The sequence below is a fragment of the Papio anubis genome, chromosome 11 (genome assembly GCF_008728515.1).
Source record: "Papio anubis isolate 15944 chromosome 11, Panubis1.0, whole genome shotgun sequence".
In the NCBI taxonomy this organism is placed as follows: Eukaryota; Metazoa; Chordata; class Mammalia; order Primates; family Cercopithecidae; genus Papio; species Papio anubis.
In genome coordinates this window covers 105,167,765-105,183,534 of record NC_044986.1, presented here as the reverse complement: position 1 = coordinate 105,183,534, position 15,770 = coordinate 105,167,765, and the positions used below count along the sequence as shown (strand labels likewise).

The 15,770-nt window shown below is 39.4% G+C and overlaps 1 protein-coding gene across 4 annotated transcripts in view; it reads right to left on the bottom strand.

Annotated features, from left to right (window-relative positions):
- NEBL (nebulette) overlaps positions 1 to 15,770 on the bottom strand; it is a 390,871-nt gene that overhangs the window by 154,317 nt on the left and 220,784 nt on the right. For 2 of the 4 annotated variants that reach the window (XM_031652467.1, XM_017944508.3), the window contains one exon: positions 6,041 to 6,128. The exons of 1 other annotated variant lie outside the window; for it this stretch is intronic. In XM_031652467.1, the coding sequence (XP_031508327.1) occupies positions 6,041 to 6,064 (24 nt within the window). In that variant the 5' untranslated portion in view covers positions 6,065 to 6,128. Of the gene's footprint in view, positions 1 to 6,040; positions 7,210 to 15,770 lie in introns of those variants that run through there. One more of the 4 variants, XM_017944510.3, reaches the window with a different exon arrangement.

Below are 15,770 nucleotides of genomic sequence, written 5' to 3'. Positions count from 1 at the left end.
ACTGGGGATCCCCAGAAATGATTTGAAGCCTTTAGAGTATTTATGGTTCACCATTTGCACCAGTCCCTCCTGACCCAAAAACTAATTAAGCCCCTTTTATAGTAAATTTATAAATTGTCACCTGTGACCCTGAAAGAAAGTGTCCATTTTTTAAGCCATCAGATGGCCTCAAGAACTAGTTTTTTCACAGCAAAGATGACTCCAAAGTAATTTTCACAAAATAGCCTCAAAACTTACCTGTACACTACTAGACTATATGACTGACTCACTCTCAGGAGTGCCAGGTAAATATAAACCTTAAAAAGTTACAGAAGAAGGCTGGGCGTGGTGGCTCATACCTATAATCCCAGCACTTTGGGAGGACAAGGTGGGTGGATCACCTGAGGCAAGGAGTTCAAGACCAGCCTGGCCAACATGGCTAAACCCCATTTCTACTAAAAATACAAAAATTAGCCGGATGTGGTGGCACATGCCTATAATCCCAGCTACTCGGGAGGCTGAGGCAGAAGAATCACTTGAACCTGGGAGGCAGAGGTTGCAGTGAGCCAAGATCACGCCATTGCACTGCATCCAGAGTGGGTGACAGAGGAAGACTCCATCTCAAAAAAAAAAAAAGAAAGTTACATAAGAAAATACAATAAAGCCTCACTGTTTGGTGAATTCAGATACAACACAAATGACATTGGCAGGTATGCTCCACTCGGTTCTGGTTCTCAAGTGGGGATAGTACTTATCTTGGGGAGATGAGTGTTTAAGAAGCCATTTCCTTGTCACCAACTATTCAGAGTTTCTCAGTTCAGCATATGGCCAGCTGGGTACACTAACAGTTTCACTATCTTTACTTTTGTATTTTTTGTAAAAGTACAGGTTGATTTTAAAATATGTTTTCATTAACATTAAAAAACAACAACAACAACAATAAGGCCCCATTTTACACTTAAATTTTTTGTGCCTGATTTATGAAATGATTGCAAGTTCTCGCTCCCTGCTTCAGACTGGACTTTAGTCTCATCTGTGACTGAGCAAGACTTCAGAGACAGGTCTATGGTCAAAACAAAGGGGAAAGAAGATGGGTTCTGAACCCAAATTATTTCTTCTACTATAGAGAGTGCATAGGTCTCCTTGAAACTCAAATTCAGCTCTCATGAGAATATGACAAGCATCTCAGGAGCTGAAGGGATATATAAAGTGTTTGGGACTATTTCTGCCTAGTCTCAAAGTATATACTTTTTGATCAAAGAGTGTACAGCAGGGACTTACTATTGTGCACTAACGCACACTTGTTAGTCATTCTCCTTGGCACCCCACTCCACATTTTGAGCCTTCCACAGTGAAGTGAGTCTGCAAAACTGAATTCTAGCCTGTGGAATATGGATGGACGTGACATGCATGACTTCCAGACTGAACGTGAAACCCTTGCTATCCATGATGGGCCTGCTCTTTGCCTGACTGCACACCAGATGCAGCTCATCCAGTAGAGAATGCCATGGCCCCACTAGATACCAGAGGTGCTAGACAGAAGCAGCCTGGATCCCTGAATGACCACATGGAACAGAGTCCTTTTAAGCCCCCTCTGTGCTACCAAGCTGTGTTGGTCTGTAATGTGAGAGTACAATAAGACTCTATTGTACTCAGATCTGAAGGTTGTTTATTTCAGCAATTAACTTCCTGACTCATACAAGGTGCAACCACAGCACAAAAATGCACCTACTATTTCATTAACAGACAAATCTTTAAGATATAGCAACATTTCTATCAGGAACAAAATGGGAAGAGAGATCTAGGAGTGCACCAAGATAGGTCAAGAGTTGTGATTGGAAATGAATCTGGAAATAAACTGTCATGCTGTGCAATAGTGAAGCAAAGTGTCACACAATTTTATTTATTCATTAAAGCACTTACTGAAGGCCAATACATGCCAGGTACCATGTCTGGTGCTGGGGTTAAAAATATGACTGGCCACATTCCCTGAGCTCAAAGAACCACAGTCTAGCTGGCTGGAAAGAGAGGAAATGCAATCAGTCCTTTGACACAATGTGGTAAGTATTATAAAAGTCACCCCGAGGAAGCATCCACTATCTCCTCTCAGATGTAGATTTTGTGTAATACACAACATGGGTATCCATAACAAAGATCACGAAATAGGTTCATTTCTGGATTAAAAGTAACAGAACTTTTGAATCTTCTCAAGACTGTGCTAAACATGACAAACGGCAACTGTGAGCCTACAAGTGATACTAATATCAGCTAAGGCAGCAGATGATTATCAGCATCTCTTCATCGAATTCACTAAGCACTGCATGGAAGAATGCAGACAACAGAACTGAGAACACCCCCAAAACACGTTCCCCTCAGTAGTGAGCCTTAAAATATCTGTATCACCTGGAAATCACACGGACTTTGAGATATCTCCTCCTTTGTAAGGATACTGTGCCATCAGAGACTGAATCTGGAATCTGTGCCTTTTAATGAAATGGAAGCAGAATTAAAACATTGTTACCTCTTTAAATTAAAATGCAGAATTTCAGAAGAAATATAGGGTTTTCTCCATCCCATCTTAAATAATCTTGATGCTTATCGTGATGCTTGTAAGGATGCAAAGAAGCATTAGGAAATTATCTAAAAATCGTAGGGTCCTGAGTTTAAATTGCAAAATAACTCATTTGTGAACTAAAAACCTAAGAAGAATTTTTTTCACCTACATGAGAATCATTATAGGACCAACTTCCACTCTTATCAATGAAAGTTCCATAATGGACATTAGCTTCCAGAAAAAAATTGCAGCATTATTTAATAAAGATATTATACCTAAAACTGTAAGGAATGGTAATCAAAATAATGAGGCTTCTAAAAAATCCAAATAAAAATAAAATAAACTGTTGCAAGTGGCAATAAATTTGAAGACTGGAAATACTGCTGCTATTTCTACAAATTCAAAATGACGTGACCAATTAAAGCATTTCCATGCCCAAATCTTTCCTCCGTTTTCAGTTTATTGCATAATAATAACAAAACTATCAATTACTAAGCACGAGGACAAATCTCTCACTCATATTGTAAGAGCTAATATTTAATTCTCATAAAAACTCTGCAAGTATTTTCATTTCCATTTTACAGATGTGGAAACTTAGACATAATAAAGTGAATGAAACAGAACCACTTTATTACTCTATTTCCTATGGTTAAAGGGGCAATAAAAAAAGATGTGGGCATTAGAACTCAGGTCCTGTCTGCCTCTAAAATCAGTTGTTTATGCTCAACAGGCTGTTGCAAATAGAACCTAAAAAATGGTGGATAATGATTATGAAATCTGTCTAAGCAGAATCCAAATTCAGTCTACTTGTCCCTCTGGCCCATGTCTTTTCTGTCCTGAATCACGTAGTTAACTACGTCTGCTCCCCACTTCCTTTTACAATTAGGTCTGGCCTTAGAGCAAGAATTTAGCGAGACCTTAAATCCAAGGGACAGCTCCTTCTCTAGTGTACAAACATTCCAAAAAGCAGAAAGCCAGCTGTCTCTTTCTTGGCAACTTCCCACTGAATCTAAATAAATAATGCAGTGTTTTCTGTGTTTTAATTTTCTTTAGGATTACCGTTCATCATAGTTTAATTTCTGCCTGTTCTAACTATTGCCTTTTCTGACCTTCCAAATGACCTTGTAATCCAACACCGTTCAATAGGTTTGAACATCTCCCACCTTAGGAATAAGCTTGGGTTGATTCTTTTTCAGCATCATAAACATTAGCTCATATCACATACTCTTTAAAAGAACAAAAGCATAAGAAGGAAATGGGGCCTTTCATCAAACATCCCACTTTTTTGCCTGGTATTAATCCCCATTCCAAAGCAAAACATTTTGGGATCCTTAGGAATAATTACCACCACTTTGTTTTCGATGTGTGATCTGGAAGGATTTAAAATTGCACCTGCCAAGTGCAGCCCAATAACATACGCTCAGCTTTCTCCTGCCCCACATGAGGGCACAAGGATTTCTCCAACTCTCCTAAACCAGGCTAAACTGTTTTTCCCATGTCTCTCAATTACATGTTAATAAAATTCTTAAAGGTCCGAAAGGAAAGCCAATCATTCCTTGGTGTACCCATCTCCGTTGAGAAAGCTTGACTTCACATTTTTATTTAACAGCACCTTTCTTCTGAGTCATGCAAAGGGTTTTTCCATCATGTGTTCATTGATCCTCCCAACTTAAAATAAGCATCAGATACTATCGTTCCCATTAGAGATGTAGGAGAAAAGAGGCATAGTGATTGAGACACAATGTTCAGCTGAAAGAGGTCACTCCAAAAGTTGAAAGAGCCTTATGAATTTATCACATAATCCATATACCACAGGAAGTTGTTTCTTGTTTCTTACCCACATGTCCTGCTACAATGCAAAGCTAACTTCCTTTGCTTTTAACTAGGATCAAGTCCTCAATTCCTTACACACAAAAAAACTAAGTTGTCCAAAACTATTTGGTTACTAGGATCTTACTTCTCTGTATTCCGACTTTAAGAGTCAAAGGTAAATGATCTCAAACAAGCATCCTCACAAGCTGCCAAAAAATGATAATTCCAGACAGGGTCCTAAGGACAACAGGGACCCAGGGCCATCTCTTGGATCATCTGTATCCACTAAAATGACCTGTGCTAGTCAATCAATGTCTACAGTCTAGTCTCTGGTCTGTTTAATGAACAAGAGGTGGTTAAGTTTTGGAGTCAAAGTTAGTTACCTTATGGTTCACCATCTAACTTTCAGAAACACAGTCAATAAAAACAACAAAAGTTAAGGCTTAACTTGTATTTAAATATAGTTAAATATAGGCCGGGCACGGTAGCTCACTGCCTGTAATCCCAGCACTTTGGGAGGCCAAGGCAGGCAGATCACCTGAGGTCTGGAGTTCAAGACCAGCCTTGCCAACACGGTGAAACCCCATCTCTACTATAAGCACAAAAATTAGCCAGGCATGGTGATGGATGCCTGTAATCCCAGCTACTTGGAAGGCTGAGGCAGGAGAATCACTTGAACCTGGGAGGCAGAGGGTAGAGTGAGCCGAGATCGCATGACTGCACTCCAGCCTGGGCGACAAGAGCAAGACTCTGTCTCATAATAAAATAAAATAAATTATATAAATAAATAAAATTAAATATAATAATTGGTTTACCAGAACACCCCATAATGCAGACATTTTAGGTTAACTGAGATTTTTCATGTTTGTGTGAGAACTAACGTAGCGTTTCTGTCTATATTTGTATGAGAACTAACGCAGCATGCAAGGCTAAAGGCATACATATTTATATGGGTTTGCACTCTCTCACACCTGCCAACCTGAGAGCATGTCTGAGACTAACTATCCCAGGCTTGTATCGCAGTTGGAGCGTGAGCACACCATTGCCCAATTTACATGCCACACAGACACCTTTGCTCAACATTGTCATTCAATTCTAAATCAATGCAATAAAACTGCCTAAGTTACTTTTTTAATTGGCATTGCTTCAACATACAGAGATACAAGAAATCATAATTATTTCCCTTTTGTTCTCCAAAAGCAGACACCTACAAATCCTAGTGCCATAATCATCCCTGGCTAAACAGTCAGACATAAAAGGCCACAAGATCCCCTAGTGAAAATTAGAGTGAAATCCAATCCACGTAAGGGCCAAGTTGACCACAGGACTAGATGAAGCACTCTCAATATTTAAACAAACAATTACCCTAAAATGTAGGGTCATTTCCTTACTAAAAAATACTTTTGAGTTACTCTTCAAAACTTTCAGGATAAAATTATTTATTTTATTTGCAGCTCATTGAACACCACGCAGTCTCATTCTTCATTCCTGTACATGCAGTTTCCCTAATGTGAAGTTTTTTGCCACCCACCATTCACCAGCGCCAACTCCTCAATTGCGTCTATCCTTATTCATTCTTAAAAACTCATCTCAGGACACTTTCTTCTGTAAGCCATCTGGGACCATCACCAAACCCCAGCTAGGGTTAGGTGCCTTGCTCTGTACTCCACAAATTCCCACTCTTAACACACTTACCAGGCCATGTTCTGTGTTCTGCATTGATAGTTGTGCTTAGATCTTATATCCTCAGCTCCTAATATAGTGCCAAGCACAGAAAAGGTACCTTCAGAGAATGGAGGAACAAGTAAAGTTAGCATATTCTGAAGGAGAAAAGGCATCAACCCTTAATAACATCATGCATCACATGAATAAACCACATGTAAATTGTCTGGAAAAATGCAAAGCCTTCTTATATCCCAGCACATAAAGGAACATCTGAATGAGAGATTCTACTTGGGGATGAGAAGAAAGACTGGTTCCCAGTGGTAAGAAATTTGGAACTTCAAAATTTGGTCCTAATACTCGCTACGCAGACCCCAAAATGTCATTTAAGAACACACTAGCTTCGTACCGACAAAAAGAAACCAAAATTTTTTGACATTTGCTCTATAGCACAAGGGCTCCAGATATAACATATAATCAATGCTCCCAAAATCCTGGGGTAGAGGATTCAAGTGCTGGACTTTGAAGTCAGAAAAAAGAAAACCAAACCAACGAACTTGGACTCCAATCCCAGCTCTGTTCTTTACTGATTGTGTGCAATTAAATAATTCATTTATCCTCTCTGAGAGCCAGTTTCCTCATCAGTGAAATGAGAACAATGACAAGTATTTCTAGGGATTGTTGCTAACAAAATAAGTGAAATAACAAACATGAAAGATGGCCGGACACACAAGAGCCCTTCACGAATGTTCGTTCTCATCTCTTCCCTCTATTTGGGGATGTGGGTGTCACCTACATATGAACAGGGATGAAGAGATGATTGACAGGCCCCTGCTTGAGCCCTGAACAGCTAAATGAGGACAAGGAAGGTGAGAGGCAGCCTTTATAGGCTGTATGAGCAAGGAGCCAATCATGTTTCCTCCAAAGTCTATATGTTGTTTCTGCACATGGAAACTGGATTTTCAAATAATCTTTTCAGGAGCTCACTATGAAAATCTGTGTTTTCAAGAAGCTGTGGCCCTCGTGTTGCTGGTAGTTAGCAGGATGAAGTTAAGTCAAGGAACACACAAAGGACTTCAGAGGTTTTTCAAATATTCCAATTCTTGAGCCAGGAGTAGCTACATGACTACCCATTTTATTATTTTTGTTTTTTGTTTGTTTGTTTGTTTTGAGACAGGATCTCACTCTGTCACCCATGGTGAAGTGCAGTAGTGTGATCTCAGCTCACTGCAACCTCTGCCTCCTGAGTTCAAGCAATTCTCCCACCTCAGCTTCCCAAGTAGCTGGGATGACAGGTGCACACCACCACATCTGGCTAATATTTGTATGTTTGGTAGAGACGAGGTTTCACCAAGCTGTTGGCCAGGCTGGTCTCAAACACCGCGCCCAGTCCCATTTTATTATTCTTTAAACTGAACATATGTTTTTATCAACTGTTTTGTATATGTAATATAGTCCACAATTTAAAAACGGGGTATAGTCTTAATATTAGGAGGCTGGAATCAGGGATCCTAGATGTGGAAATCCTGGCACCATTTAACAAAGGATAACATTTTTTTTTTTTTGCCTCCTGAACTGATGGGTTTTTTTGAATTGTTAATAGCTACTTTTGTGGAACCCGTACAAGTGCCAGAAAGCTCACCACCCCAAGATCCCCAGAAGTTGACCGACTCCAAAGCATTTGGTAGTGAGACATTCAAAGGTCCCCTAAAAAATAACCAGGAGTACAGGGTGCATCCTGAGAACAGGATGATGCTGACGATATCTGAAGGATTTACAGTTTAATACATAGGAGTTCTTGAAAGTCTTGAAAGTCTATTTCTGAATGGCTGGGAATTTCAGCAATGCCTGTAGATTTGAGTTTCAAAGCGTCATATGTCGAAAACGAAAGGCAACCTAGACTAGAGGTCAGAATGCCTCAGTGATAGCCCCGAGTGTTTCACAGACAGCATTAGCGGAGTTGTAGGGTAACTTTAAAAGTATTCCGGCAGCACAGATTTAAGATGAGATGCTACCTTGTCTGACATCCTCATATCCTCATTGGCTAGAACAGCAAAACACAGGCTATTATATGAGGGCAGGACGGAAAGTGTCAAACTCACACTGCTCCCCTCTTCTTGTGCCTTCTCTTAGGACGAGATTCCCCTCCCCAACCCCCTACCTCCCAGTTTTTGGTGTATGTATGACAAGTACAAAATAATTTAACTAAATATTTAACTTCTAAAGATATAATTGTAACAGTCACAGTAATAATCGATGAAGTAATCTGCAAAAGTAAAACAGCACTGATGAGCTTCATAATTGTTTATTATCATTGTGCCAGGCTTTGCTATTTACAAATCACAGCCATTGACATTTTTACTGAGAAATCACACACACACACATACACACACACACACACACACACACACACAGTGTCAGGAGACAAATGGGTAATAGAGTAGAAAGCAGATGGAGGGATGGCTTCATAGCAGACTGAGCACATGTTTCATGCATAAGTGAGGTAACGGGCACCCAAAAGAGAAAAGAATTCAACAAACTTACACAGAAGTCTGCAATCAGACAACCTAACAAACACCGAATTATTTTCAGGTTATCTGTATGTCTCATGCTTTAGAGCAGGGGTGTCCAATCTTTAGGATTCCCTGGACCACACTGGAAGAAGAATCATCTTGGGCCACACATAAAATACGTTAACACTAACAAAAGGTACATGGATAAATGTCATAATGTTTTACGAAAGTTGACGGATTTGTGCTGGGCCACATTCAAAGCTGTCCTAGGTCGCATGTGGCCCAAGGGCCATGGGTTGGACAAGCTTTAGAGTTGAGTGTTGTTCCTGTTGATTTTTAAATTTCTTTCATTTAGGGGGAAGCACCATCCTTTTTATAGAATTTAGAGCCTTTAATGGTTTTAATCTAACCCTGGAAGCAGAAATAATGGGATAGAGGTTAGAAGCAATGTAAATAATTTTAATCATCTGTCCTGCCTCTTGCTAAATATTTCACACCTTTCAACCAATAACATAAAGCCGAGGATCAGAACCCAATATGCTAATCAGTTTACTCCAAATAACCCAGTGGTGTGGTTTATTTCATTATACCCATGACACTAGTCCTTTCTTTCTATAAATACCAAAAAATATTATTTTCTCCCTTAAGTAAATCAAGTAAATAATGGCTTACCCTTCACAGTACTCAGTTATTTAATGTATCAAATGCCTTATCTGGCAAAACCTGAATGTGAAATAGTTATGGAAGTGTTTACAATAAAGGCACAGAGGTGGACGAGAACAAGTTTTGGAGAAAATGAGGGGAATAAATGGTTAACTGCCAGCAGACACACACTCATGCTGGAGGACACAAAAAGGTTCACAGCAGTTGTTAAATTCATTTAGAGAAACTCACTTTATTTCTCCAACAGAGCTCTCACCAGCTAATCTGTATTACAACCTGCAGGATTCTTAATATTCTCAGCAGGATCAAGATTCGGGCCACACTGATTCAGCTATTTAATCTTGCAAGAGAACAATATTTGGCAGGAAAAGACCCCACAGCACTGAGGGGATGTCCCAGTGGTTTGTCATTAACACAGACTGGGCCAAGAACGCCAAAGGTGGAAACCAAACAGCACTAAAACCAATGTTTCTCTTTTCCTTTCACTAGCTCTGTCTTCAAACACATATGCGCGCTCTATGCATACGTGGCAAACACATACGTCACGTGTGCATAGACCGCTATTTCAGATGCATGTATGTTTTTAAAAGGTAAAATATTTCCTGAATATCTTGGGCCCTGTCATGAAAAATTTTAAATTCAAAAGTATCCATTTGACTTCCTCTCTTCCTATTTGAATACCCTTTATTTCTTTGTCTTCCCTGATTGCCCTGGCCAGAACTTCCGTTCTCAGCAAACTAACCCAGGAACAGAAAACCAAACACTGCATGTTCTCATTCATAAGTGAGAGCTGAACAGCGAGAACACATGGACACAGGGAGGGGAACGTCACACACCGGGGCCTGTTGGGGGATGGGGGAAAGCTGAGGGAGAGCATTAGGGCAAATACCTAATGTACGCGGGGTTTAAAACCTAGATGGTGGGTTGATAGGTGCAGCTAACCACCATGGCACATGTATACCTATGTAACAAACCTGCACATTCTGCACATGTATCCCAGAACTTAAAGTTAAAAAAAAAAAAAAAAAAAAAAAAGGATCACTATACAGGTTGGAGGCAGGAAAAGAGACGAAGGAACCATGGCCAAAGTTTCACTTTCAAACTCTTTCATCTTCTCAAGCATTGAAAATCAAAATAGTAAAAACATATTTATGAATTTTTAACGTATGCAAATGTTTAAGATATTGATTTTTTAAAACCATCTTGAAATTAATAAGCTGAACAACACTCTTCTATACTTGAACATTTGTGATGTTTTATATAGAATACTGTGGTTTGACTTCCTTTTGTGTTTTGTTTTCTTCTGTTGAGGACACCTTTATTTCTTTATTTAAATGCCTGTTAAGCGATTAAGACGGTTTGACTTAGTTTTTTGTGGTATTTTCTGGAATACTGATAGGCAAATAGGGAATAAAGAAAACAGACATACAAAAGCAGACAAAACTTAAAAATAGAATGTATAGCTTCTATTATTAAAGATTATAAATCACTATTGAAATCAATGATTCAGTAAAGTTTTTAACAACTAATAAAATAGTATGACTCGTGTTCAACTCCTTTCCTTCCTAAACCTGAGTTTGTTATCCTTCTGATATTAACACAGCATTTCCCTCTATCTGGCATTTCTCCCATTTAGATCATTAGATGTATTATCTCATATATGGAGCTTGTTGCTCTAACATCGTCTGCTTGCCTGTCAAGCTAACTACAAACTGCAGGGCCTCAGGGGTCACCTATGCTTTATTCCTCATTAATCCTACCTCCTAGCAACGTGCCTGGCACATAGTAAACACTTTAAAACATGTTTGTTAAGTCAATAATTAAGTTCTCAAAAGTGGTATCTTCTAGAAATGTTTATTTTGGATTTATAGATGCCCAAAGTATGTACATTTGAAAATACAATAAATACTCCTTCAACAATGCTGCTTCAACCTATATTTCAGGAATGGGATCTCTCTTTGTACTCTAACAAGGATATGCTGGGTGTTCCTAACCTTATATTCATCTCTTCCCTTCCTTCTGCCTCTTCTCCCTCATAAACACTTTTACATCCAACCGAGGTCCTCATGCATCCTAGGATGAACATCAAACACATCCAGAAAAGTGGTTTTTCACTTTTTCTGAAATCCACAAGGCCTGATGCAATGTTATGTCCAAAGCCAATGTTTCACGAACAAACGTGTATACATGTCAGGTAACTGTGAAGGTAATTTCTACTTCTGTCTTATACTTTACAGTCAAAGCCCCAGATTCTGGAGGATTTAAACATGATCAAGAAATGCCACTTATCATCAAAGACCTCACTACGATTACACAAGAAAAATAAATATTTAAAACACTTTGTTTAGGGGAAATCGATTCTATCAAAAATGACAGTGTTAAGAACAATAGAATGGTTTTCAAGGTTTTTGCCTGTGTTCTTTTTTCTAAATCCATACTCTTTTTCCTAGTTTGCTAAACACAGGCAAATGCTAACACCTTTATAATTCCAAGGATGTAATGGTACAAAGCTTAATTCAAATGAGTTAAATATTATTTTGTGGCCTGGTATGGTGGCTCACACCTGTAATCCCAGCACTTTAGGAAGCTGAGGTGGGAGGATAGCTTGAGCCCAGGAGCTCAAGACCAACCTGGGCAATGTAGGCAAACCTTATCTCTATTGGAAAAAAAAAAAAAAAAGCTGACTTTGTTACAATTGATATAGCCACGAAAGGAAAAATCAATCAAAAATATAAAGAAGCAAAAAACATGACTTCCTACTTCTTGTCCTTGGAACCAAATAGAGTCTGGAGGCATTTCACAAAAGCAATAGATCCTTCAGACAGAAATTTAGGGATATCTTTGTGCAAGCAGCATTGCATATGACTCTGTACAAAAGAGAAGAAGGCTACAACGCAGGCCTGACAACCGTGAATGAAAAGAAAGCTATAGGAGAAAATATGAGCAAAAAGAAAAAAATGAAGAAATGCAATTTTTATGACATAATCCTTCCAGGAAAATGAAAAGCAAATTAGAGAGCATAGTTGTGTGCTTTAAAAAAAAAAAAAAAAAAAGGCCTTTCTTGTTTCTAACTTCCAAATCATAAAATTTTCTTTAATTGTATAAACTTGGCTTGGATTACCAATGGATTTTTGAAATAAATCTCTACACAATGTCTCCCTTGAATTATGACCCTCCAATAAGCTAAAATAACACTCAACTATTACTCTTAAGAACTAAAAAAAAAACAGGTTTTAAACCTTCCTCTAAAACTCCATTGACATTATAATTATATGGTCTAATTATTAATGATAGTCACATCTGGGACTCCAAAAATATATACATAAGAGTTCTGGTTTATCTTTAACATTCAGGATATTCTCCTCACTGTGGCTATGTCCTAAGAGGTATAATAAAATCTGGAAGAAAATTTAGATACTTTCAAAGTTCTAAATCTGAATCATGCATTGGAAACTGAGACATGAAGCTAGTCTTTGTTATACTTTCTGGAATTTTTTTTTTCTATTCTCATCCCTCTGCCCTCCTTTTTATTCAAGTCTGCCCAGGCTAAACTGCTAGCACAGGACATGTGAAGTCTACATTCTGAACTACATAATTCAACCAAGATCTGGAAAACTTAAAAACTTCACTACTACTCTAAAGTATCTGTGTTTCTATCAATGACTAATGGCTCAAAACTGGAAATGAAAAGTTTGAAAGCTCCAATTAAGAACTTTTAATTCTTAAAATTAAAAGCCACCGGGTGCGGTGGCTCATGCCTATAATCCCAGAACTTTGGGAGACCGAGGGAGGTGGATCACCTGAAGTCAGCAGTTTGAGACCAGCCTGGCCAACATGGTGAAACTCCGTCTCTACTAAAAATACAAAAATTAGCCAGGCGTGGTGCCAGGCACCTGGAGTCCCAGCTACTAGGGAGGCTCAAGCAGGAGAATTGCTTGAACCCAGGAGGCGGAGGTTGCCATGAGCTGAAATTGCACCACTGCACTCCAGTCTGGGCAACAGAATGAGACTCTGTCTGCAAAAAAAGAAAAAAAGAAAAAAAAAGAACTGGAAATAGGACATAGGAGGAATTTTGTTTTCTTTTTTTAGTTAAGAATATTCAGCTTGAAAATAGGGAAAAGTTTAAAACTGAATGTAGAAGTTTTCCTGGAATGGCAATGGGTAGAGGGTAGTGTCATCTAACTTCACTAAAGAAACCAGCTCATCTGTCAGGGCACAGTGGCTCCCGCCTGTAATCCCAACACTTTGGGAGGACGAGGTAGGCGGGTCACTTGAGGCCAGGAATTTGAGGCCAGCCTGGTCAACAGGGCAAAACCCCGTTTCCACTGAGGCACAAGAATTACTTGAACCCGGGAGGTGGAGGTTGCAGTGAGCCAAGATTGTGTCACTGCACTCCAGCCTGGGTGACAGACTGAGACCCTGTCTCCAAAGAAAAAAAAGAAAAGAAAAATCAAGAAATTAGTTCATGATAGTAGCTTATAAATATGTGACACTTTGGATATTTCAAAGCATGTTCACAAAGTGTATGTCACTTAAATACCTCAAAATTTCCCTGTTATATATGCAGATCACTCCTCATTCAGCCCTGGTATGGACTGAATTGTGTGCCACCCCAGCATTCATATGTTGAAGCCCTAACCACCAATGTGACTGTATTTGGAGAGGGTGACTTTAAGGAGGTAATTAAGGTTAAATGAAGTCACAAGGAAGCCCTGATCCGATTGGGTCTGTGTCCTTCTGAGAGGAGGAGACACAGAGATCTCTCTTGCTCTCCCTCTCTCTCTCCATGTGCACACACCAACGAAAGGCCACATGAGGACGCTGCGAGAAGGCAACCGTCTACAAGCCAAGAAGAGAGCCCTCACCAGCCCTACCATACCTTGATCTGGAACTTCCCAGCCTCCAGAACTGTGAGAAAAATTTCTGTTGCTTTACGCTGCCCATCCTGCGATATCTTGTTATGGTGCCTGAGCAGACTAAGACAAGTCCTATTTTTTTTTTTTATTAGGTTCTTGGATTAGACACCAAAAAGAATTTCCTATGGTATTTTAAGATAGGGGAAGTCCTGGCATTTCTAATGTAATTTGAAAATAAATTATCCTGCTTTACTGAGGAAATGTTGCTACAATCCTTTGATAAAACTATAGAAGTCACTGAATATTTAAGCAGCAGAGAGTAAAAGGTAGTGTTTATCAAGCAGCACCAAAAAGAAAAGAATCATAAAGTTGAAAGCAACTTGAGAAACTAAAAATATCCTTGCAACGAGGAGTTTCAAGAAAAAGAAATGTACAAAATTAGTCAATATTTTACATATTATGGCCTCATTCATTTATTCCACATGCATTTACTGAGTATGTGCTCTGTACTGAGCTCTACTCTAGGCATAATCAATCTTGCGTTGAAGGGGTAGACTCATTCCTTGCTCCACTACGGCAGATATTCCAGGAAAGATTTTATTTGCCTAGACTGAGAAGTGGATGGGATGGCAAACTCTTCTTAAGAAAAAAAGAAAGAAAAAACACCCTGGATATGTAGAAAGTAATCCCATAACATAATCCAGCTTTTACTGAACAAATATTTGATAACTACTTTGTGCTAGAAAATGATACAATAGAAAAAAAATCTGGCAGCTTTCAGGAAGAAAATTGATGTGCAATGGACATGTAGACTTTGAAAGAGATTAGAACTCCTAGCAATAATCTTCACTGTAAGATGAAATTCACACAAGGCCAGGAGATTAACTCATCGAAGTAAAAAATAAAAAGATTTGTTGACACAAATGGTCGATTCATTTGTTTATTAAATTTGGCAGTGGGCTAGACCCTGGGGCTATAAAGAAAAAAGACACAGCCCATTTCTTCATAGAGTTCAGTCTGAGGGTAGGAAAACTTATAATGCAGCTATAGAAGCTGACTGTCAGGGTAGCTAGAGAAAGATGGTGTTGCAGGACTTTTCCTTAGTTCAGCTAAAGACGGGGTCCTTTGTCCCACGGCAATGAAAATTCAGGCTCACAGACAATTTGAATTATGAGTAAGACAGGGTTTTGCTGGGTGAAAGGAAGAAAAGGGGGAAATAGGGACTCCCTGCAAGGCCAGAGTCCCCTGCTAGAGAGCTTCCTGCCTCATAGTTCAAATTCCAGGTTCCACACAGAAGAGGAGGGGCCTGGCTCCCCCACCACCACTCCACCTCCTCTGCAAACAGCATAAACTTCCCGAGGCTCTTCCCTAATGGGCAGGCTGATTGGAGTTTTTCCGGGGACCCCCACACATCTGGCTGTCTCAATGGTAGCCTCTGAGCCAGTGTGGATGGGGAGAGGTACGAAGGGCCTTGCAGACGGAAGTGTGAAATGGATGGGTTCAGGTTGCAAGAGGGCCTCCCAGGCTGGAGGTCTCAGCTAGCACTAAGCCAGGGACAGCCTCACATTCCAAGCAAAAGATTTACATTTTATCCTAAAGGCAGTAGAGAGACTTAACAGATTTTAAAAGAGGATGTGACATAATCAGATGTGCATTTTAGGAAAACCTTGCAAGAAACTACATGGAGAATAACCCAAGTCAAGAGATTATTCCCACACTCCTATCAAGGGG